This window comes from Trichosurus vulpecula, chromosome 2 (genome assembly GCF_011100635.1).
Source record: "Trichosurus vulpecula isolate mTriVul1 chromosome 2, mTriVul1.pri, whole genome shotgun sequence".
In the NCBI taxonomy this organism is placed as follows: Eukaryota; Metazoa; Chordata; class Mammalia; order Diprotodontia; family Phalangeridae; genus Trichosurus; species Trichosurus vulpecula.
Genome location: NC_050574.1, coordinates 134,026,514 through 134,052,151, shown reverse-complemented (window position 1 = coordinate 134,052,151; position 25,638 = coordinate 134,026,514). Strand labels below are relative to the sequence as shown.

Below are 25,638 nucleotides of genomic sequence, written 5' to 3'. Positions count from 1 at the left end.
CTTATTTGAGAACACATTGTATTTGTGTGTGTGTTCAGTCGTTTGAATTATGTCCACCTCTTTGACCCCATTTGGATTTTCTTGGCAAATATACTGGGATGGTTTGCCATTTCCTTCTCCAGCTCATTTTACAGATGAGGAAACTGAGGCAAACAGAGTTAAGTGACTTGCCCAGGGTCACACAGCTAGTAAGTGTCTGAGGCCAGATTTGAACTCATGAAGATGACTCTTCCTCTCTACCCACTGTACCACCTAGCTGCCATCACCTCTTTTCTCAGTAAAATATAAGTCTTTGAGGGTGAGCTCTGTCTTTTGTGTTCGTATACCAAGCACCAAGTGTGGTATCCAGAACATAACAGGTATTTAATAAATGTTTGTTGATTTTTGATCTTAGCGTTCATCTAAGGGGATGTTCACTACTACCATCCCACTCCTCCATCCATTTTTCAGATAAAGAAACAAACCCAGAGAGGTCTAATTATAAATCTTGGGAAGTTTTAAGTTTGGGATTGTGGTGAACTCCATGTCAATCAGAGCCATGTCAACTCTGGTGACAAATGACCAAAGAGTCACAGAGGTTTTGCAATCACTGTTACCTCCAAAAATAGCAAAGAGCTCACACAGGTTAAAAGCAAAAAGCTCTCTTTATTCCATTGAAGGAGAGAAATTAGACACATGTGTCAGGGCCTCCTCTAGTAGGAGACCCAGGGCAGTGGGGCTAAACCTTGATTTACATATTTGTGGCTAGATAAAGACTCAGGTTGTGTAGTGTAGCAGCAGAAGTAAGACACAACAGCAACAGTGAGGCAAGGTTGTCTAGTGACAAGAAGCCCATTCATAGCAGGGCTTCATGTCTGGTCCTGTTGGTGCTTGCCCAAGGTCAGGGACTGTCAGTTCTGTGATTTAGTTGCAGCAGTGTTCATTCAGAAGGTGAGTGCAAAGGATTGTTGTTATGCCAAGCTCAGGGAACAGCTTGCTTGCTGGGCCTTAGCTCTGGAAAACAGAGTAATAGGGTAATGGCAAAAAAGAGGAGTAAAAAGAGAGAGGTGGTCTTGGATCCTGACACTTTCCCCTTTTGGCCAAAAGGAGGGGATCTGAAAGAACCCCTCCTCTTCTAGCCAATAAAGGAGAGGCAGGTATAAACCAAGATGCCATAAAAGGCCAGTTGGGTAAGGACAAGATGTTAAGTTAAGGAGCAGCTGTGGGAGCTTATGGGTTAAGGTGGCAGATCTAGAAATTTGTTAGCCCCTCCACTCATAGTAATGATGAAGTGGCATTTTTATTCTAGGAAATCAGTTCCTTGAGAGGACCTGTTAGGGAAGTGTGTCCCAAGTATCATTGAGAAACTCCAGATAGGGAATCAGGACATTGGTGGTTGGGCACATAACAAAAGAAAAGAGGGAAAAAAAAAACTAAGACAGTATACTTAGCTCTTGCCTGGAATCTTGGGACAGCTGTCTCATCTGGGTGTTGGCTGCTTCTGGGTCCTTATCAGATGAACCTTGAGGTCCCTGGAAGGTTCTGCTGTTTGCTCAGTAGCAGGCTCTTTCTTCAAATAATCCAGGAGTCCACATCCACAAATCTGGCAGCTGTGAGAGCAGTCAGAAGGACCTTGTAGGGGCCTGTAGAAACAATAATTGATTGATCAGATGGAGTCAGTGTGGTTCATTGAATTCCCATTCTTAACTACTTGATGACTTAAACGCCTCAATCCTCTACAAGCCAAATCTATGAGATTTTACATAAATTCCTTATCATAATTACGGAAGTCAGGTTTCATTAATGTCAGGTTACAGATCAAACTACTTGGAGGGCTCACAATGAACTAGTTCTGAGAATGGAGATTTACATGTCACCAAGATAACTAAGAAAACTTAAACATAAACCAGGATCTCAAGGCTGAGATCAGAAACCAGTCTCAAAAGCTGAGACTAGAGACAAAAGATCAAAGAATGCAATAATTATCACCACTGTTAACTTACATCAATTCTCTTGTAACCCATTCTTGATGTTCACTTAACCAGCATATTTCGAGTTTCAGATGTCTCATGCAGTCATCTGGTTCCTAAATTAAAAAAAAAACTAGGACAGTAGGTTTTATTTTCAGGACAGCTCTGAAGGGGGCTTTGCTTTCCTAGTTCCAAACCCTACATGTTCCTAGATAATTCTGTTAGTAACAAGACTTAATACAATTTAGTACAATTACTTAAATTTGATTCTCCAATTTTGAAACTTCAGAGAATTTCAGTTTATATATCATTTGCTGTTTCTAGCCTTACCTAAATCCTGTACTTAATATAAGAATCTTTTAAAAATTTATGAGGGTCCAACTGCAAAATGAGCTCTTCTGCCTTGTAAAATTATCAGATAGATATTTTTAAAAATGGGAAACTAATTTCACTTTCTTTTTCATTATTAATCCTTAATCCAATTTTGAGAACTTATTACCAAGACATACTCAAAGCCTGAATTTTCATGATAGATAAATTTGGAAGCCAATCATATACACATTTATATAGTTCTTGGAAAAAACAGTTTAATCCTGTTGCTTTTCTCAAAATTTACTATTTCATTTTATTGGAAGACTTTTATATTACACCTTCATCTTATTACTTTGCATAATCATTTCCCCCACAGGGTGATTTCATCCCTATATTATAATTTGACCACAAGTGTCTGTTAAAATTGTAAGTTGCCCATATTTGCATCCTATTTTAGTAACTCAGAAATGTTCTAGTATCAATCTATTATTTAATAGATTTAGTATTGTAGTGACAAAACTTCTTAAGTATAGAAATTTGCTATAAAAGGAAAAGGAGAGACATAGTTATAACAGTGTCATATATCATAGCAGGGGGAAAAACTCCCTTAGTTCTGTTTGATTCCAGGCATGAGTAATAGTTGACAGCCAATCATATAGTCAGAGGGTGTTAAAACAAGGCTCAAATTAACCAGGTAGGGAATTTCCCTTTTCAGAAAAGAAATAGTACAATGGAGACATAAAGTCATGAAGATCTTATTTTAGGCTATGTCAACATTGTCCCCAAAACTTTTCCTAGGCACAGATATCCACAGCTGCCAGTGATTAAGTCCCTTGAAGCCTGTTCTGGGCTTGCTGCATCCCAGTCTGTGCTGGCACATTTTGCTGGACTGCTCTCCTCTCTCAGTTTGGTGCAACAGACCTTTCCTATCGACCTTCCAAGTTGTCTTTGGCTGGAAATTTGTTTCACTCTGTCATTTTGTGGGTTCTGTGTTGCTCTAGAGTTTGTTTAGAGTCATTTTTACAGGTATTTGGAGGGTTCTGGGGGAGAGTTCAAGTGAATCCCTGCTTTTACTCTGCCATGTTGGCTCTGCCCCTCTCCAAAACATTTTTAAAAATGGGGAAAGGACCTGTTTGAACAACAATATTTATAGCAGCTCTTTTTGTAGTGGCAAAGAACTAGAAATTGAGGGGACGCCCATTGATTCAGGAATGGCTGAACAAGTTGTAGTATATCATTGTAATGGAATATTACTGTGCTATAAGAAATGATGAACAGGTGGATTTCAGAAAAACTTGGGAAGATTTGTATGAACTGATGCAAAGTGAAGTGAATAGAAGCAGAACACTGTATACAGCAACAGCAGTACTGTACAATGATCAACTGTGAATGACTTAGCTATTCTCAATAATACAGTGATCCAAGAGAATTCCAAAGGACTCATGATGAAAAATGCTATCCACCTCCAGAGGAAGAACTGATGGAGTCTGAATGCAGATAAAAGCATACTATTTTTCACTTTCTGTATTTTTCTCATTTGCCCCCAATTTGTGTCTTCGTCTTCTTTCACAACATGACTAATAGGGTAATATGTTTTGCACGACTGAACATGTATAACCTATATCTAACTGCTTACTGTCTCAGGGAGGGGGAAGGTGAAAGAAGGAGAGAGAAAATTTGGAACTCAAAAATTATATTTAAAAAAAGAATGTTATAAATTGCCTTTACATGTAACTGGAGAAAAATATTATTTTTATAAATCTCCTGTTTTGCTCATGTTTTCATATGCATATTTAGATTGTTGTCATAAGGTTTTGCAGAGATAAGCATACAAACTTACAGTTACTGATTTAACTGCCATTCTAGTAATATGTTATCTTTTTCTAGTGGATTGGTAAATTCTCTTTGCTCTATCTTGAAAATCAGCCCCTTAGTGCTTTAAAAACTGATCTTCAATACAAGTCATGTCAGGTAAAGTCAACAAGCATTTACTAAGCACCTACTGTGTGCCAGCCACTGGGCTAAGACCATGAGGATGCAAAGAAAGGTGAAAGACAAGCCCTACTCTCAAGGAGCTCACAGTCTAATGGCGGAGACAGCATGCAAACAACTCTGTACAAATATTATGCATAGGATAAATCAGAGGGAAGGCTACTCACATTAAGAGAGATCAGAAAGGTTTCTTGAAGAAGGTAGGATTTTAGTCAAGAGTTGAAGGAAGCCAGGAGGTGGAGGTGAGGAGGGAGAAAACTCCAGGCATGAGGCAGAATCATTGAAAATGCAGATTTGGGAGATAGTGTGTCATTTATGAAGGACAGCAGAGAATATGGATTTTTTGTTTCTTTGTAGGTACTTGGTCTGTTTTAATTCCAGTGAGATAAGGAATACATGTCTCTAAAGAAATAATCATGAGTTACACTCTGAGGGCTGCACTCTGGGGACTTCCAGGACTTTCTACCTGCCCTGTGGCTGAACTTTGAATTATGCTGTGTCCTCCAATTAGAGTGCGAACTCTTAGAGAACAGAGTTTGTCTTGCTTTATTCTTTGGATCCCCAGCATTAACACAGTGTTTAGTACATAGTAAGCACCTAATAAATTCTTTTTCGTTCATTCATTCCTGATGGTTATAAGCAGCAGGCAATGATGAACTCGGAAGAACAGGACTGAAAGCTGTTTTCAAAGAATTGAATGATAAGGAAAAAAAGATGGGCTGGTCACGTGGCAAGCTCAAGAAATGACAAGTGAGATCCACTGGTACCCTCTCAATGTCAGGAGAAAGTGAGGAAGGTCTATAACACGTGTGGAACCCCTACGGTGAACTTACAGAAGAACTTACGAGACTTGCATGAGATGAGGTGGCATGGATGGCCCATGAGCTGCATTGTGGGAGGAAACTTCAGGATGAAGGCTAACCCTATATCCTTCTCTTTGAAAACTGATCTGTTAATACTTAGTTACATAAATTTTTTAGTATGTTTCATGTTTTCATTGTTTGCTTTTTCATTGTCATTAGAAAGGATGCTGTAAAACATACAACTCCCTTAGGGTCGCACCGTACAGTTTCTGTGTGGTTATAAGTGTTATAAGTGTGGTTCTGTTTTGTTGCTATTTGAGATTGCCACTTGCCTTCACCAGTCATTAGAACAGGGGCCCCAGCAATTTCTTCCTGTAAAATGAATTCATTGCAACGAAAAGTATTAGAGTATAAAGGATTCTTTCAACGGGAACTACCATGTACATTAACCTGTCTGCCTTCCTGAATACTCTATGGAAAATGTCTTTTAACTAGAACTCTGTGTAAATGTGCCCTTCCACATAGCTACAGTATTGATGAGTGGAAATAAAAATAATAAATAACATTGATACAGGCTTACTATGTGCCGGGCACTGTGCTAGGCGCTTTACAATTATTATCTTATTTGATCCTCACGACAACCCTGGGAGGTAGATGCTATTATTATCCCCATCTTACAGATGAGGAAACTGAGGCAAACAGAGGTTAGGTGACTCACCCAGGGTCACATAGCTGGTCAGTGGCTGAGGCTGGATTTGAGTTAAAATCTATGATTAATGTTTGTGTTGGTGACACTGAAGTGCTGAAAGATTCTCAGTCAATGAACTCATCAATCAAGAAGCCAGGCACTGTGCTAGGCTCTGGGGATGTAATGACCAAACAATGAAACTATCTTTACTCTTAAGAAGTTTATATTCAAATTGGAGAGAAAATCAGTACATATGAATATTCAGTATAAATATAAGGAGAATACCTATACATACATACAAATTCGTTTGAGAAGAGAGCCAGTATTTGAAGGGCTTAGGAAAGGTTTCAAGGGGAAGGGGAGGCTCAAGCTGCAGTTGGAAGGAGAGGGCTTCTCTGAGGTAGAAGTGAGGAGGGAGGGCATCCCAGGTGCCAGAGATGATGAAGGCAAAGGCATGGAGAAAGGAGATGATTGTTATAAGTGAGAAACAGAGAAAAGGTCCTGTTGTATGTATTACAGTCCAGGAATGAGAGTAATGTTCAAAAGAGGCCAGAAAGCTAGGTTGGGGCAAGGTTGCAAAGGGATTTGATAAAACTCAGCAGAGGAATTTATGTTTTACCCTAGAGGCAACTGGAGCCACTGGAATTTACTGAGAAAAGGAGTGATGTGATCTGATTTGTGCTTTAGGAACATTATTTTAGCAACTGTGTGGAGGATGGATTGGTGTGGAGACCTGACCGCAAGGAGCCAACAGGAGACTGCTGCAATAGCCTTTTGTTGTTCAGTTGTTTCAGTCAGGGCAGACTCTCCCCAACCCCATTCTGGGGTTTTCTTGGCAAACATACTGGAAGAGCTTGCCATTTCCTTTTCTAGCTCGTTTTAAAGACGAAAAAACTGAGGCAAACAGGGCTAAGTGACTTGCCCAGGATCACACAGCTAGGAAGTGTTTGAGGCCAGATTTGAACTCACATCTTCCTAACTTCAGACCCAGTGTTCTATCCACCTGGGTACCACCTAGGTGCCCCTCTGAAATAATTAAATGGGAGATAAAGAGGATCTGACTATTCAAGAAGAGAGAATGTTTCACATGTGAGAGATATTGTGGTGGTAAAAAACCAACAACAACATTTGCCAACTGAATGGATATATGGGGTGAGAGTGAAGAGCTGAGAGTAACACCAAGGTCAGGAACCTGGACAGCTGGAAGAAGGATGGTGCCTTTGACAAATATAGAGAAGCTTGGGAGAGGGGCAGGTTTTAGAATAGGTTCAGTTTGAGATGTCTTCATGATATCTAATTTGAAATGTCAAAATATCCTGGTGCGGCAGGACTTAAGTTCAGGGAAGGGGGAGCATGCGGCTTAATATACAGATTTGTGAATTATCTGCAGAGAGATCACAATTTAACCCAGAGGCTCTCACCAAGTACTTTTTGAATCATTAAAGAAAGATCAAGGCACGTTTTGAATGTTTTAAGCATAAATTGACTTTATCATTTATATATTTTATAAATTTGATTTTAGGGATATAAATATATATTTGATTAACCTAAACATTTGCATTCTCTATGTTAGATAATGGAATTTGCTGTATATGTCTTAGTGTAATTCTCCTATTATAAGTAAGCTAGGTGGCACAGTGCATAGAGTGCCAGGCCTGAAGTTAGAAAGACTCATCTTCCTGAGTTCAAATCTGGCCTGAGACACTTATTAGCTGTGTGACCCTGGGCAAGTCACTTCACCCTGTTTGATTCAGTTTCCTCATCTGTAAAGTGAGCTGGAGAAGGAAATGGCAACTCACGCCAATATCTTTGCCAAGTAAACCCCAACTGGGATCTGAAGAGTTGGACATAACTGAACAAGTAACAATTTTTTCTCTTTGAATATATGTGCAGATAGCATCATGTCAACCTAATAATCTTAATGTAGATTGTAATTTGTCTTGCTGAGAGCTCAACTGTAAATATCTCATTTTATCAAAATATTATATTCAATACCTGCATAAAGAAAAGAAGCTTCGAGTATGCAAGGGAAGGGTCACAACAGCATTATTTATGAGAGAAAAATAAGGGGCTGAATAAGAGTGATTGATGCACATGGCTTGAGAAAAGAAGGGATGACTGAATAGTTATTATAGAAACAATCATAAGCTTGTGTCAAATACTAAGTGTATCTAAAATGAATGAATGGATAGACAGCTAGGTGGTACCACTGTGCACAGAGCACGGGACCCGGAGTTAAAAAGCCCTGAGTCCTGGCCTCAGACACACACTATATGTGACTCTGGGCAAGTCACTTAACCTGGTTGCTTCAGTTTCCTTATCCGTAAAATAGGGATAATAAAAGCACCTACTTCACAGAGTTGTTTTGAGGATCAAATGAAATAATATGTGTAAAGTGCTTAGCACAGTGCCTGGTACATAGTAAGTGCTATATTATTATTATGGCATAATATATTATTATATCAATAGATTAAAATCAGAAACTACATTTTAATTTGGTTCAGTTGCACTCAAGAGTATTGTGGGACTCCCATTTCTATCTGCTCTGGGAGATACAAAGAATAAGACAGAAGCTGATTCTTCCTTCAAGATGTTTGCAATATGAAGCAGATAAGACATAGACATATGATGCAATGGAAAAAGCTGGATTGTGATCTAGACAAGCTAGTTCAATTCCAGGTATGTTAATTACTAGCTGTGTGATCTTCTATCTCTGGGTCTCAAAGTCCCTATGTGTAAAATGATGAGCATTCTGAAGGAGACTCCGATATAAATAGGACACGGGCCCTGCCCTCTAGGAAGGCACAATACAGGGGGTGTAGAATGACTTGTCCATAAGTCATTATGGTCCCTGATAGCTCTAGATCTATTATCCTGTGTTAGGTGACTTACTCAAATCTGAATGGAAGGAAAATGAGTCAGCTAAAGAAAATTGTAGAGGTAAGAGGAGGAACATCTTCAACCCTATGACTCTAAACTAAGCTGACTCTTTCCAAGAATTGTGGTCAGGATAGAGCTGGAATGGACCTTAGAAATCAATCATCTAGTGCCCACTCTCATTTTATAGTTGAGGAAAGTTTGTCCCAGAGAGAAGCGACTAGATCAAGGTCCTGAGGATTGTGTGTTGAAAGCTCTGATCACAAGGAGATTTCCTCTTAGGCTACCACGCGGGAGAGCTAGTTCTAACCGCTGGCAAGCACCCATTGTTAAATTTTCAATGTGAATATTTACACCTCAGAAATCAGCAATCTCTACAAATCTAGGTTTTGATTTATTGTTGGTTGATTTTCTAGGCCTAAGAAAGTGTTAAGAATGCAGATTAAACTTTCTAAAAGTGTTTGTATATATTTCCCTCCATCCCCCCATCCCCCAATCGGGTTGTTAAACATTTACCAACCCACCCCAGTATTGTTCTATAAACTTTGCTTAAGCTCAACACATCATCAGAAGGAAAAGAAGTCGTCACCTCGTAACTGTAGGCTGATAATAATAATAATAATAATAATAAACAGGAACATATCTAATGCTTCGAGTTTTGCAAAGTGCTTTACCTCCATTTCTCATTTGAGCCTCAAAACGTCCCCAGTTTCAGGTACATTGTAACCTGGGCGATCACAATTTTTTTTCAATAACTCTAAAATGCAGATAGCACACGTTTACTTAATAATCTTAATGTGGCCCGTAAATATTTTGCTGACAATCCAAGAGTAAAATTCTCACTTAATCAGACTACTGCATTCAACTCACATACACTCAATGAATAAATTAAATTGAGTGGATCGTGCGGGAACTGGTCCACAAATGTAAGACCTTAGGGTTTAGTAATTCGCTATTTTGAAACACACACTTTCCACAGGTAGCTCAGAAAAAAGCTATTGCACACTTTCAGTTTTAAGCTTCATGCAAGTGTTTCTCTGATTTTATTGTTTTTAAGGCGCAGCTCTGACCGATGTTTATATCAGAGATTAAAGGCCACTCGACGCCCCGCCCCCAGTGCCAGGCTTCGAAGCTCTGCCCTGGTAACATTCCGACCAGACTTTAGGCTCCGCGGGACCCGGTTTCAGCTGCTGAGGGTGCTGAGGCCCTGGATCTAGCTCCAGAATCAAATTTAAAATGTTTCCGGCTCTCACAAGCGTGTCTGCCATCCTAGGGCGTTTCCTCGTCTCTCTAGCTAGCCGGATTCCAGGTAGGGGTTCCACCCCTTCCTCCTGCCCTTTGAGGGGTCCCCCCCATGCCGGCATCCCTCTAACTGCTGAGGGCAGAATCCTCTCTTTTCGTGCCCTGGCCTGGATTTCAGTGGGTTTAGGGGACAGTGGGCGGGGCTAGAGGAGAGATTTCGGCGGCTGGACCCGGGCGCTGGGGGTGGGGAAGGTGAGAGGGTGAGGGCAAAGACAGGGTCAGAGCGCCTGCTCAATAAAGCGAAGTATTCAATTTTTTCCTCCTGGGATAGGCATTCAGCTAAGTGCGTTCTTAATGTCTTTCTTAACAGTGTGCAAGTGGTTTTCTCTGGCTTCCAATGGGGATAAAACTTACTTGATAATAAGATCTCACCAATGTCTCATAAGTTAAAAAAGTTAACGGCCCAAGTGTTTTAAGGCTAATGCATACTACTTGATTCTGCTATGTAAATGCCAAGCACAGAACCTGAGTTGTTACTGTATCATATTGCCTTGTTACTGTATCATGTTCTTGTTACAGCTGTTTATTCTGTATTGCCACTGAGGAAGCTCAACAAATATTTATTATTTGTTGTACCGTACTGATTAATAATCAATGAACATTTATTAAGCACCGACTATGCCAGGCACTGTACTAAGCTCTAGGAATACAAAAAGAGGGATTATTAAGTAGTTGCTCCGTGTTTATTAGGCACCTGCCATATATCATTAAGTACAGTGCCAAAGATGAAATAAAACTGCCACCAAGGAACTTGTAATTAAATGGAGGTGGGGGTAGAGAATGAGTTGGGAGGTGAGAGTGGAGAATAAGAATCTTACACACGATAATTCAAGGGTAAAGGAGAAGTCTAGCCTGAATTAACTGGAGAGATCACAGCAGGGGGTTTGGGGAAGGATGACTGGAAGATGGAACCCCTCAACTGGGCCTTGACAGAAAGACAAGGATTTCAAAAGGTGTAAAAGGAAGAGAAGAGCGTGAGCAAAGTCTAGGAGACTAGATGAGACATGGACTGGAACTTAGGAGCAGTGTGAGCTTAGGAGGGAAACAGACGTTGGGAGCCAAATAGAGGAGGGTCTTGAAGGCTAAGACAAATATATATTTTATTTAGGAGACAATGGGAAATCACCAGAGGTTTCTTAGTAGAGGAATGATAAGATAGGAAATATGCATTAGGAAGCTAATTTTGACAGCTCTTAAAGGGAGATTTTATTGAGGCAGTGTGACCACTTAAAACTTTGATGCTAGTCCAGGGGAGAGAAGATGAAGGCTTGAACGAAAGTGGGGGCAGTATAAATTGGGGGGGTGGGAGGAGCTGGGTGCTAAACATATTTCAGAGGCAGAATTGACAGGATTTGGCAACTTATTGGGAGGGAGCTAGGTAAATAAGAAGAAATAATAAAAGATGACTGATTTTGAGCCTGGGTGGACCTGGCAGATGGTGAATCAATGGACAGGAATAGCTACATCGCAGGAGGGAGCAGGATTGAAGGAAAGTGATGAGGTCAACTTTTCTATAAATTGAGTGGGAGGTGCCGGCGGAACAGCCAGGTGGAAATGTCCAGTAGGCAGTTAGCTGGAGCTAACAGGTATGGGGAGATGTGGAGGTAGGGGGAGAGCACATGAAGATTATGAAAAATGGTATGGGCTGAATTGAAGCCGTGAGTGTGGATGTGACTCCCCGGGGAGAGAATATATAGAGAGAAGAGAAGAGGGTCAAGGAAAGATCCTTGGAGAACACACACAAGTAAGGGGAAGGAGGATTGGTCAATAAACATTTATTAAGTCCCTACTGTATGCCAGCACAGGATCATCTAGAGTAGCTGGAGCACCGTGAAATTGTACTGTTGCAGGAACCAAGGGGGCAGACTGAGAACACTTACATGGTTAAACTCTGCACAATGTTTTTAAAAACAATATAATTAATGTTTTTGAGAGCTTACTGTGTGCAGAGCACTGTGGGAGATACAAAGTTGGGGAGGACATGCTCTCTACTCTTATGGAATCAGGGAATGCTTTAAAGAAGAGATGATATTTGATCTAGTTTCTAGACAAGGAGATTAGGGGAACATATTCTGGGAACAGGGAATGTCATGAGTAAAGGGAAATGAGAAATAGAGGAGGGGCACAATGGTATAAGGCATTTTTCTGGAATGTTAGATATGCCAGTTTGACTGGGTTATAATTTATGTATTGGGTAGTTATGGGGAAAAAAAAGACCAGAAGCTCCATGGAAGTTGCTTAGACCACTGAGATGAGGTGTGGAGAGGGAAGAGGAGAGAGCCCAGGACACAGTACTAGGGTAAACCGATACACTGGAAGGTAGGTAGGTTGGGGCTAGATTTTGGAAGGCCCTAAATGCTAGAATAATGAATTTAGCTTTGTTCAGAGACAATGTGGAGTCTCTGAAGGTTTTTTAGCAGGGTCATCCAACCTCAGAATTGAAAGGGACCTCAGAGCCCCTGTAGACCAGGGGTGGGGAATCTTCAGCCTTAAGGCCACATGTGGCCTTCTAAATCCTTAAGTGTGGCCTTTTGATTGAATCCACATTTTTTGGATTCAGTCAAAAGGCCTCACTTAAGTTTTGTAAACTCATTCACAGATAATTCAGTATAGCATACATTTAAAACAAATACAAATAGATGTGGGTAGCATTCCCCTCTTAGAGAGGAATCAGGAAAGGCTACCTGAAGGAGGTGGCACTCCCTGATAGGAGTAGGGATTTCAAGAAGCAGAGGAGAAGAGGGAGAGCATTCTAGGTATGGGGGGAAATGTATGCATAGAAATAGAGGAGGGAAATGTATTTTTGTGTATAGGAAACAGCAAGTAGTCCAGGTGGCCTGGAGCAAAGAGTGTGAAGGGCAGTAATATGTAATAAGCCTAGAAACACTGTCAGCTTGTGAAGGGCATTAAATGCCAAACAGAGAAGTTTATATTTTATCTGAGAGCCACTAGGCAATTGCATCATCCTGAGCAGAGGAGTGCCATAGTCTGACTTGTGCTTTAGGAATATCACTTCAACATGTTTGAAGGATGGTTCAGATGAGGGAGAGAGAGGCTAAAGGGAGGCTAATTGGGAGGCTGTTGCAGTAGTCATGAAGGCCTGAAATAGGGTGGTTGTGGTAGGAGCAGAGAGAAGTGATGCATGTGAGAAATATTGAGAGGGAGAAGCAATAAGACTGACAACTGATTAGATATGGGGGTGGGTTAGGGTGAAGTAAGTGAAAAGTTGAGGATAACTTCTAGTTAATAAACTTTGGTGATTGGAAGAGTGGTGGTACTTTGATAAAATTAGGGGACTAAGGAAGAAGGGTGGGTTTGAAGAGCAAGAGAATGAGTTCTGTTTTGGAAATGTTGGGTGTTTATGGGACATCCAGGTGGAGAGGTCCCATAAGTAGGAGATGTGTTATTGGAGCTCAGGAGAGAGATGAGGGCTGGTTATGGAATAGAATTGGGAGTTTTAGAATTTTATGTTAGAGAATTGGGAGTCATTTATATAGATATGATAGTTGAGTCCCTAGGAGCAGATAAGACCACTGAGATTGAGAGTGGAGAGAGAAGAGAGGGCTTAGGACACAATACTGATGTATACCAATGCATAGGGGGCAAGGAAGCATGGATGATGATTCTACAAAGAAAACTAAGAAGGATCAGTCTGACAGGTAGGAGGAAAAACAAGAAAACAGTGTCACAAAAATCTAGGGAGGTCAGAGTATCTAGAACTGGGATTTTTAACATTTTTTTTGCATGTGTGTCACAACTCCTTTGGCAAGTGAAATCAATTGGAATTCTCATAATAATATTTTAAAAATAACAATGGAAAGAAATGCTGAGTTTCAGCTAGAAGTTAGTGAAAATAAACGTGTAAGTTTTCCCATTCAAGTTCACAAACTCCTTAAAGTCTATATGCAGAGTCCTATGTCATCTATAGACCTCTGACCTGGAAGGAGAGGATAGTTAACAGTAGTGTCAAAAACTGCAGAGTGGCCAAGAAAATCATATAAGAATTAAGAAAAAATCATTAGCTTTAGCAAAAAAGAGATTGGTGGTGACCTTGGAGAGGGTATCCAGTGGTAGGATCAAAGCCAAATTGCAAGGGTCAAGAAATTAGTGGGAGGTAAGAAAATGGAGCAACAAATGTAGTCAGCTTTTTCTAGGAGTTTGGCTGGGAAAGTAAGATATAGGATGATAGCTTGAGGTGATGTTAGGGTTTTTAAAGTAAGGTTTTTTTTTTCCTTAAGGAAGGGCTAGATCTGAATGTGTATGTGGGAAGCAGGGGAGGAGCCATTGGTTAATCACAGGTTTAAAATTGGGGAAAAAAAGGAATGATCAAAGGGGTGAGCACCCATAGGAGATAGGATGGGGTGGGATTAAAGGTCCACATGTAGAGGATGGTGTTGGCAAGAAGAAGGCCCTCTAGTTCTTTGAGAATGGAGCAAAGGATGAGGGAATGGGGGATACATTGAGATGATTTTTTTCAGTGTAGAATTTGGGAGAACTCCTGACAAATTTTTCCAGTGAGGTCTGAGGCAGAGAAACCATTTAGGCTATTGCAGTACTCCAGGTAAGAGGTGCTGAAGGCCTGAACTAGGGCCGTGAATGTATGAGTAGAGACAAGGGAGTGGAGGCAAGAGATGGTGTGATAGTAGAAAGGACAAAATTTGGCAACTGATGGTATATGTAGGGTGAGTGAAAGGGAAGAGTTGAGGATAACACTGATGAACCTGGGAAACAAGAAGGATGGTGGTGTTCTTGACAGCAAGAGGGCTGGCTTTGTAGATTTGGAAGTCCAATGCATAGAGATATTATGATAGACTAGAGAACGAGATGGGCAGCTGAGTGACTCAGTGGACACAGAATGCTGGGCCTAGAGCCAGGAAGACTCATCTTCCCCAGTTCAAATCTGGCCTCAGACATTTACTAGCTGTGTGACCCTGGGCAAGTCACTTACCACTGTTTACCTCAGTTTCCTCATCTGTAAAATGAGCTGGAGAAGGAAATGGCAAACCACGCCAGTGTCTTTGCCAAGAAAATCCCAAGTAGGGTCACCAAGAGTTGGATTGAAAAATGGCTAAACAACAACAAAAGATAATAGAATACCTAATAGGATAATCCTGGAAGCTGATGAGACTGAAGAGAGAGGGTGTAAAAGTGAAAGAACTTTTTACTTCTCCACCACAGAGAATGTATGTTTGCAGGAGCAGTGGGTTTTTCCAGAAAGATAATAAACTCTGTTTTGGACTCATTGAGTTTGACATGCCTACAGGACTTATTAAATGCTTGTTGAATTAAATTGAATGTGGGGAGAAGAGATAGAAGGCCATTGTAATAATCCAGGAAGTCCTGTTATGTGGAGTAGTAATGAAGATGGAAAAGAAGAGACGGATTCACCAGCTTTTAAGTTGATATTACATGGAACTAAAGCTTTTTGGATGCCACCCATATAAACATCATAGTCTAATTGAGGATAACATCCTCCCAGATAAGCTCATATAGATGAATTCATATGCCATTAAAATACGGGGTATTTTAAAAGTCTTAGTACAGCTTTAAGCTATTAATGCTTTAATCTATTAATATTTATTAAAAATGAAAACTACTAAAACTTAAACCTGCACTAAGACTTTTGAGATACCCTATATGGTTGGATTAAACATGTTATTTTTATGTATCACTAAGTTTAATGTAAGCTTGGAGGAAGTTACAGGGGAGAGCTGAGCCACAAATAGATTTGTGGATTATTAAATATTGAATAGGTATGATTACTCTTATTAGGACATAATTCAAGTCAGTTAGTCAATAAATATTTATTAAGTACCTACTATGTGCTGGGAACTGGGCTAAGCATTGGGGATACAAAAAGAGGCAGAAGACAGCCCCTGCTCTCAAGGTGTTCACAATCTAATGGGAAAGATAAGTATACTATTATTAATTACTAAGTACAAATTATTGGTTACTTTCATGATATTGTTATAAACACAGCTGATATTTGATAGCATATAAATCATCTATTTAGATCAAGGGTCTTCAGTCCTTTTTTGTGTCATGAGCCTTTTGGTAGTTTGGTGAAGCCTGTAGACCTTTTCTCAGAATCATGCTTGTAAATGCATAAAATGAAATACATTAGATGGTAAAAAAGCACCAATTATGTTGAGATTTGATTGTGTGTGTGTGTGTATGTGTGTATGTGTTCACAGACTCCAGATTCGGAAGCTCTGATTCAGATAGACATAACTCTTGCTCATCCGATGTCAGATGGTTGTTAGTCATCCTCAATAAAGTCCTGAATTGATTACTAGGCAATTAATTCTCCAAAGTCAAAAGTTCACCCATAGTTAGATTAGAGCCTTGCTGTTAAGGAGAAAAGGAAAAAAGAGTTATGTGGTCATTTGAAACTCTTCAAAATCTGGTTCTAGCCTACCTTAATATACCTTATATACCTCTTCTTCACTAACTCCCTGTTCTAGACCAACAGGCCTTTTTGCTACTGTTCTTCAAATTTGACTTCCCATCTCCCGTTCAGCAACATAATTCTCCCCCTCCCCAAATGCCTTTGTACAGTCTGTTCCCCAGTACTGGAACACTCTCCCTTCTTGCCTCTACCCCTTAGAATTCCCAGCTTCCCAAGAGGTTCACCTCCCATGGGAGCCACACCTCTTGTGGGAAGCCTTTCCTGATACCCCTAGTTGCTGGTATTCTTTCTATCCTTACTTTATATTTACTTATTTTTGTACTGTTACTCTCAACTCATCCAGAGAGAATGTAAGTGCCATGTGGGTGGGGACTGTTCCATGTTTTGTCTTTGTATGCTCAGGAACAGGCCCAGTGCCTGATACATAGTAAACATTTGATAAATGTTTATTTCATTGGATTGTTTGTGATATTAGAGTGGAGAGGAAGGGAGAAAGAAACAGAATTTAGAGGGGCTATTTGGTAGGGTCGTAATCTGGACATTTTCATTTTTCTTGTGCTATAACTAGGGCTGTTTTCTGTCAAGAGGCTAGTCTATAGCTGGTTCATGAAAACTTTCTGTGCTTTTATTTTTTTCCATAGTTCTGAAGAACTATCTGCCAGATATTCAACAGAAGCGTGTGACCTTCAGTGACCGAAAGGGTCTGCAATGTATTGCCCCCTTAATATCCACTGTAGAGGAGACCCCTCAGCCCATCCCTGCCAGGATCCAAGGCCAATTTCCTAAGTGGCTCGACGGTTGTCTGATTCGGATAGGACCTGGGAAGTTTGAATTTGGAAAGGAAAAGTATGCCCTGATTGGAGAATGGAAAGCCATTTCAATTGTTATTACAAGAGAGGCCCTTTCCTATTCTAAATCTCCAACCCTTCTTTTTCCAGTTTGAAACTCTATATTATCCCCCCACACCCCCTACTTTTCCCTTTCCTTTTAGGCTACAGCCAGTTCATTGGTGTTTTTGATAACTGTGATCTGCTCCTTGTTGAAGGTACAATCATTGGTTTGATGGCATGGCTCTGCTTCACCAGTTCAGGATGGAGAAGGGCACTGTGACATACAAGAGCAAGTTTCTTCAGAGTGACACCTATAAGACCAACAGCATTAATAACCGGATTGTGGTCTCAGAATTTGGCACCCTGGCCCTGCCTGATCCATGCAAGAGTGTTTTGGGGCGCTTCATGTCAAAGTTTGAGTCCCCTAGTAAGGAAAATTCTGCATTTAGAATTTTCAGGTGTTTGGCGTTAGTTTGTATTTTAATCATTATTCTTTATAATGATTAGTGCAGTTATAAACCCCAAAGATCATTTTATGGGTCCCTGAAACTGTGTTAGTGGTTTTCAAAACCCTTTAACGCAATATTTAGGACCCACTGCAAAGAGATGGGGCAGTTACCTATGTTAAGTGGATCTTGGGTTTATTTTCAGCCATGACAGACAATACCAATGTCAACTGTGTGAAGTACAAGGGTGATTACTACGTCAGCACTGAGATCAACTACATGAATAAAGTGGATCCTGAAACCCTGGAAAAAACAGAAAAGGTAAAGTGTTAGTCATGAGTGAGAAAAGAGAGCCTGGCATCTCCTTCCTTCAAAAAGAGCTTTGGAGGCAGCTCACAAGTGAATAAGAGGCTGGAGTCTTAAATTTCACTGAGCTTGGGTCCACCATGCCAAGCCTCCCTAGGCTGGTGAGCGTGATCATGCTCCAGGATGATAAACACTTTATTAAGTCTGGAGGACACAAGAGTCGTCTGCTTCTCAGTGATGGGGGAGGCGTGGAAGAAAAAGGTTGTTCTGCCACTGCCCCAAGCCCTGCTGCCTCCCTCCCTCAATCAGATGTTTCTGTGGTCCTTGGGGTTGTGGTTCTGGGGAGGCCTAGAAGCAAGGAGGTGGGGCTGGGGGTAGGGATGGTGTGGGTTTGTGAGAGCCAGCTTGTACAGGCTCATGACTGTTAAATTTTCAGGGTGCTCATTTACACTTCAGAACTCTGCAAATGCTACACATTAGGGTTTGATTTATTATGTTGATTGTCTAGATTTAAGAAAGTAATGGAGAAAATGGAAACAGTGTAAATTCAACTCAAAGGTGTGTCCTTTGTATCCTTCTCCACCCCCAGAGCTGGTTGTTAAGCATTTACTAGCACACCCCTGCCTGGAAAGATGCTCTTAGACAATTCAGTCTACATCATATTCAGAAGTCATACAGGACCTCCACATATGACTCCACATATACGGTATCTTAGTTCAGTAGAGGTTTAGGTCAATCCAAAGTATCTTGGTTAGTGCTTGAGCTCTGATTATGGCTTTGAATTTTGAATTCTGCACCATTGGAGAAGTCTTAAGCATAGATGGTTTTTTTTGTCCTTAGTTTTCACCTTTTCAGTGGCAAAATAATTCCAACTTGTCTCTTAGAAAGTGGCATTTAAGTGTGTATGTGAGAGTGAGAGATTTAAATTTATAAATCCGTCCACTTGGTCTGGATCTGTGATTTTACTGGTGTCAAGAACTTGACACTCTGTCTTTGCCAGTACAGAGAGCCAACTCCTTCGGTTTATAATCTTAGAGAATTTTGTGAGGCACTGAGAGGTTAAGGGATTTGTCCGGGATCACACAGCCAAGGATGTATGTGTTAGAGACAAGACATAAACTGAAGTCTTCCTAATGCTAAATCCATCTTTCTATTCATTCCCTCATTCTCATGTGTGTGCATTTATGTCTATATCATCTATATCGATATACATACATGGTATCCCAATAGCTTGAAACTAAAATAAGACTTTTGGGATACCTTGTTTATGTGCACACACACACACACCCTTGCTGTTTGTGAGACTACATAAGTAAAGGCTTTTCTAAGGACCCTTTTTGCCAGTTTTTAGCAACTGTTTTGCCAAAACATTAAAAACAAATCTCTGATTTTTTAAATTTGCAGGTGGATTGGAGCAAGTTTATTGCAGTGAATGGAGCAACTGCACATCCCCATTATGACCCCGATGGTACTACTTACAACATGGGGAACTCTTTTGGGCCACATGGTAAGTAGGAGTAGGAGTCTTTTCCGGAATTACTTGGGTTAACTGGCTCCGCAGGCTTCCTTCCCTTTTATGGTTGGCATGTGTTAGTGAATCACTGCATGTTTGGGAAAGGAGATAATCATTTTCAATTGTACACCCTCCGTAGAGGAGATTCTGAAAAGACTTTCCAACGTCTCAACCCTTTACTTAATGGATGTCACTTTTCAGGTAGAGAAGTGTTTGTTCCTCAGAAACCAATCTGTGGTCCTTTTGCACTTTCCTTACCATCAACATATACATTCTCTTCCTCCCTTTTCTCTCTACTCCCTCCCTTCTGGCGAGAATCATCTGCTTGTGGCTCAGTTTTTTTGCCCCTTTTCCTTCAGCCCTGATGACCTACATGCATGGAGGAGAGCTTTTCAGGACTTGTGTCTTAGGCTTGGATGTTTAGGTAGAAATAAAGTTTGGGCTGACCTGCAACTATAAATTATAAAGAAAGCTATGATAAAAGCGACATCCTGTGGTTATTTGGCTAACCGCTTTCTTACTCATGCACACATTTTTCTCTTACAACCACATGTTTACCCACTGTCTCAGGTAATTACTCAGTATTTACTAAGCAACAGCTATTTGCTGAACCCTCTATTGGTATCTTTACTGCCCACCTTCTGCCAATTGTCCATCTACTTGCACATTCTTTTTTTCATGAGCTAAGCATTCTAAGGCATGGAAGACTTAGTTCCAGAAAAATGCAGTTTGAATTCCATCTAAGACATTTACCAGCTATGTGTCCTTGGGCTTCTTATCTAGTTTTTCTGAGCCTTAGCTTTCTCACCTGTAAAATGGAAAAACAGTATCTACCTCATAGGGTTGTTGTGAGGATCAAATAAGATAATATCATGTATGCCAAAAGGCTTATTGTAGTTTCAAGCTATTAAAGTTTCAAGCTGCGCTAAAACTTTTGGCACACTCTATCTATTTGTGAGTGTGTCCCTCACCGATGGCGGCTAGAGTGGATAGGGTGCTGGGCTTGGATTCGGTAAAACTCATGAGTTTTGTGAGTTCAAATCTTGTCTTAGACATTTACTATCTGTGTGACCCTGGGCAAGTCACTTAACCCTGTTTGCCTCAGTTTCCTCATCTGTAAAATGAGCTGGAGAAGGAAATGGCAAATCACTCCAGCCTCTCTGCCAAGAAGGTCCCAAATGAGGTCATGAAGAGTCAGACATGACTGAAAGATGACTGAACACCAACCCTCACCAATGGATGCATTTATATCTTTGTGTGCATAGATATTCAATTCAGTAATCATTTATTAAGTTCTTACAAGAGGTGCTAGGGATACAAAAATAAAATTACAATCCCATTACTCAAGGAGAGAGACGTATAGCCTTGAGGTCTATATTTTGTGTTTCTGTAGGTCAGGAGTGTGTGTGTGTGTGTGTGTGTGTGTGTGTGTAGAGGGGTGTGATATGTAGTTGTATGTGTATCATATATATGTATACACATATACATATATACTTGTTAGAGGAGAGTAAATGTGAGACTCAACGTTTGCAGTATGATTTTGTATGGTATCCCTTAGTGGGTTTCCGAATGAGATCTGAATGGCATCTTAAGCCCTTTTCCTGTCTCTAAACCCCAGCTATATTTAAATTCTCTGGTATTATCCTCATATAAGCCCCAAAATGAGAGGATCTTTTTGTCATTTATAGTTTCTGGAAATAGTGTTTTACTTAGACAAATATTACCCTCTATTTTCCCTTGGGCAAGTAATGTAGCCTCTCAGTTTCCTCATCTCTAAAATGGGGATAACAAATCCTCTACTTCACAGGTTTTTGTGGGCATCAAATGAAGTAATGTATGTAGTGATTTTCTTACCTTATAAGTGTTAGCTATCATTATTATTCTGAGCTTTGGGTCATCTTCAAATTTAATAAGTATTCCATCTATGCCTGGAACATAATAAATAAATGCTTGTTGACTGACTATGCTTTCATTTAAATCGCTGATAAAAATATTAAAAGAATAGCTAGAGTTCATCTATTAGTGATGGCCTGCTAAGCTGTTTATGCTTATTTTAACCAATATTCTTTGCATTTTGCAAATTAATCTGTTCCGAATACATCTAACTGTATTGTTATTCAACCCACATCTATGACTTGTGCCAGAGGACGTTGTGAGAGACTGTTAAATGTCCTGCTGAAACCCAGAGCATTTCTCAGATCTACTAGTTTGTAACCCTGTCAGAAAAGAAAATCAGTTTGGTTTGGCATAAACCAGCTTAATACAGCTGTGCTGGCTTTTGGTCACTGTCTTCCTTTCTAAGAGCTTAGGAAGCATCCCTTTAATAAGCATTTCTAGAATTTTACCAGGCTCATTGATTTAGAGTTTTAAAATACTTATCTTATTTTCTTTTCAGAAAATCCATTATTTTACCTATTTCTAGGTTGAAATTGACCATTTGCCATGATTCTTCAAAGACAACTCAGTAATACCATTGGCAAATTCTTTCTGTAGCCTAAGATGTAGCTTGTCTGGGCTCTGTGACAGCAGGGATGCTTTTCCCCCAATCTCCTTATCTTAGATTTTGATTCCCCATTTAACATTTTATTCTTTTCTTTCCTTACAAGCTTGAAAATCATCCTTCTTGGTATGGAAAATAGAAATTGAATTTTCCCTTTACAAGTCAACAAATTATTTTTTATAGTACCTACTATGTGTTATTAAACACCTACAGAGTGCCAGGAACCATGCTAAATTCTGAGGACATAAATAGTGGCCATAAAAAATCCTTGCCTTCAGGGAGCTCTAATCTAATCTAATCTAACCTAACCTAATCTGATCTAATCCAATCTAAGAGACAACTGTTGTCTGCTTTCACTTTTCCATTAGTAACAAGCACTGGCAATCTTTGCATCCACAATGCCTAATACGATGTCTTGCAAATAGTAGGCATTTAATAAGAGTGTGTTGCTTTGCTGATCGATTTGAACTGAATGGAGCTGGCATCCCAAGCTAGATTTTTTTGCCCCTTTGAGTCTTGTTACATACATTTTAACTTACTGATGGTGTTTGCATTAAGACTGGTGTACTTATATGGCTTTAGTTACCATATGTTTTGGCATTGAAGAAGCAGTGTGCCTCCTCTCTGGTCACCCTTCTTTCCCTTTGTTCTTGGCATGTAGGTGATGCAGTGGACAGAGTCCTGGACTTGAGGTCAGGGAGACTTGAGTTTGAATTTTAACTCAGACACTAGTTATATGACCCCGGGCAAGTCACTTAACCTATCTGCCTCAGTTTCTTCATCTGTAAAACGAAGATAATGATAGCACCTTCTTCCCACAGTTGTGAGGATCAAATGAGATAACACAAAGAAAGTCTTTGCAAGCCTTAAAGTGCTGTATAAATGCTAGCAATTATTTTCTGCTGTGAACTCTGTGAAGGGCTTACTTAATTCCTGGCCAGGTGAAAGGATGCTGCTATGCCTGGTTCTTCCCCTGTCAGCTTTCACCTATCATGCATGTCCTACTGTTTGCTGGCCAAATTTTGCCAAGCCTGGGTACTACTGTAGGCTTGCATCGGGGTCTTTGAATCTCCCCTCTCTTGCATCATGCGGAGTCCTGTGTCTTGTTATTTCAGATTGCTCTGAATAAGACTGAATTGCCTCCTCCTAACATCTCTTCCCCTAAATCTGGTTATGTAAATCTTATACACACTCAGGAATATTTTTTCTTTTTAAAGAGCTTATTTTAGGGGTATGTCCTGTGTTCAAATCAAAAGGCAGGCAGAGTGGCAAAGGGCTAGACTCAGAGTTAGGAAGACCTGGGTTCAAATCCCACTTCTGGCATTTGCTGGCTGAGCTATCATGGACATATCGCTTAAAATCCTTGAGCCTCCATTTCCGCATTTGTAGAGGATAATGCCTCTAACACCTACCTCAAATAAATGTTCTGAGGTTCAAATGACATAATATATTTGTAGCACTTTGCAAACTCTAAAGTGTTGTGTTTTTGTTTGTCTTTCTTCGCATCCTCAGTACTTAGCACAAGTCTCTGGCATACAGTAAGCACTTAATAAATGCTGGTTGACTGACTGACTAAAGTTTTATATAAATATCAATTATTATTCAATAGCCTTTCACTCCTCATCCTTTTCAATCTCTCCCCAACATTTGATACTGTTGATTCCTTTCTTTTAGAAACTGGCTCCTCTATGGGTTTTTGTGACACTGTTTTCACTTGGTTCTCCCTTTGCTTATTTGACTTCCCTTCAGTGAATATTTAATTATCAACTCTCAAATGTTTAATTATCAACTCTCTGTAGGTGAGGACTCTCAGATCTATGTATCCATCCCGATTCTCTCTCCCAGTCTCCAATCTTGCCTCAGCAACTGCCCATGAACATTTTGAACTGGATAGGTATTTCAAACTCAATGCCCAAAATAGAGCTCATAGTCTTTCCTCTCAGACCTACCCTTCTTCCTCACTTCCCCCTTTTTGTCAAGGGCACTTTCATCCTTCCTGTCCCATGGGTTCACAACCCAGGAGTCTTCTTCGACTCTTTGCTCTCATCTCCTTCCCTCCATATCCAGTCAGTTGCCAAGCTTTTTCCTTACTTCCACATCTCCCACATCCATCCCCTTCTCTCCACCCAACCACCACCCTATCTCAGACACTCATTGCTTCTTGTGTGGACTATTGTAATAAACTCCTAATTAGATTCCCTGCCTCTAGACCCTCCTCTCTCTAATTCATACTGTATGCAGTCCTTGAAGTAATATTCCCAAAGTGCAGGTCTTACCATATCAGTCTTCGCTTAAGTAATTTTTGTGGCTCCCTGTTGCTTCCAGGATAAATTATAACTTTCTTTCTCTGGCGCTTAAAGTCTTTCTACAATCTGGTTTCAATCTATTTTTCTCAGTCACATTTATATTCCTCTCCTTGAATTCTACATTTCAGCCATACCAGCCCATTTACTGTTTGCTACACATGCTATTCCATGTCCTCCTCCAGGGATTGTCCCATTTTTATCCTTGTATCCTCACTGCTTAGCATACATGGTGCCCGTCGCTTGTTTTCTTTTTACACTTTGAACATCTCAAACTGGATGTCTCATAAACATCTTAAGCTCAAGCTTGTCCCAAACTGAACTACTGAACTCATTATCTTTTCTTCCAAATCTTCCCTTCTTCCCAACTTTTCTGTGACTGTTGAGGGTGCTACAACCTGCCCAGTCACCTAGGTTTGCAACCTCAGCATAAAATTTGACTTTTCACCCTCTCTCTTAACCTCCCTCTTCCCTCTTCTCTAGTCTGTTGCCAAATCCTGTGAATTTTAGCTTTTTAACATCTCCAGGATATACACCCTTCCCTCCTCTGATGCTGCCACCACCCTGGTGAAGACCATCATCATCTCACTCCTAGACCACTCAAATAGCCTGCTATATGGTCTCCCTATTTCAATGCTTTTCTCACTTCAATCAATCCTCCACTCAGCTTTCAATTTGTGATTTTCCTAAAGAGCAGATCTTACCACATCACTCCCTTATTCAATAAACCTCTAAGATCAAAGATAAAATCCTCTGGCATTCTAAATCTTTAAACATGGCTCCCTCCTGCATTTCTGGTCAGTGTTCTTATGCTCTGTTCCCTTCCCTTACCTCTCTTTCCCTGTCCCTTTCCAGATCTGAGATCCAGTGACACTGGCCTCCTTACAGTTCCTCAAATAAGCCACTCTATTAGAACAATTTGCACAATAATGGCAATACTGTAAAGATAATTACATATATATATATAGATTAAATAAAGAAAAGTTATATAGTAATACTTAGTAACTCTGATGAGCACAATGACCAACTATAATTCAAAAGGACTTGTGATGAAAACTACTACCCACTGCCTAATAGAAAATCGATGGATTCAGAGAGCAGACTGGAGCACGTTTTTTCTCTTTCTTTTGTTTTTTTCTCAGAACATGGCTAATGTGGAAATTTGTTTTGCATGACTTCATATTTGTAATAGGTTTTGTATTTCTTACTTTCTCAATGGGTGGGAGAGGGATAGGGGAAAGGAGATAATTTGGAACTGAAAATAAAATAAAATTGTATTAAAAAAATAAGGCACTCCATCAAGTGATTCCATACATTTTCACTGGCTTGTCTCCCATGTTTGATATTCTGTCACTTCTCATCTCTGTCTCTTGGCCTCCCTGGCTTCCTTCAAGTCTGTTAAAATTTC

General features: G+C 40.2%; 1 protein-coding gene across 1 annotated transcript in view; it reads left to right on the top strand.

Annotated features, from left to right (window-relative positions):
• Positions 1-9,742: 9,742 nt before the first annotated feature.
• BCO2 (beta-carotene oxygenase 2) overlaps positions 9,743-25,638 on the top strand; it is a 41,419-nt gene continuing 25,523 nt past the window's right edge. Inside the window, exons 1-5 of the mRNA XM_036744785.1 lie at positions 9,743-9,930; positions 16,974-17,178; positions 17,378-17,589; positions 17,814-17,929; positions 19,319-19,421. Coding sequence (XP_036600680.1) covers positions 9,858-9,930; positions 16,974-17,178; positions 17,378-17,589; positions 17,814-17,929; positions 19,319-19,421 — 709 coding nt within the window. The 5' untranslated portion in view covers positions 9,743-9,857. The remainder of the gene's footprint in view (positions 9,931-16,973; positions 17,179-17,377; positions 17,590-17,813; positions 17,930-19,318; positions 19,422-25,638) is intronic.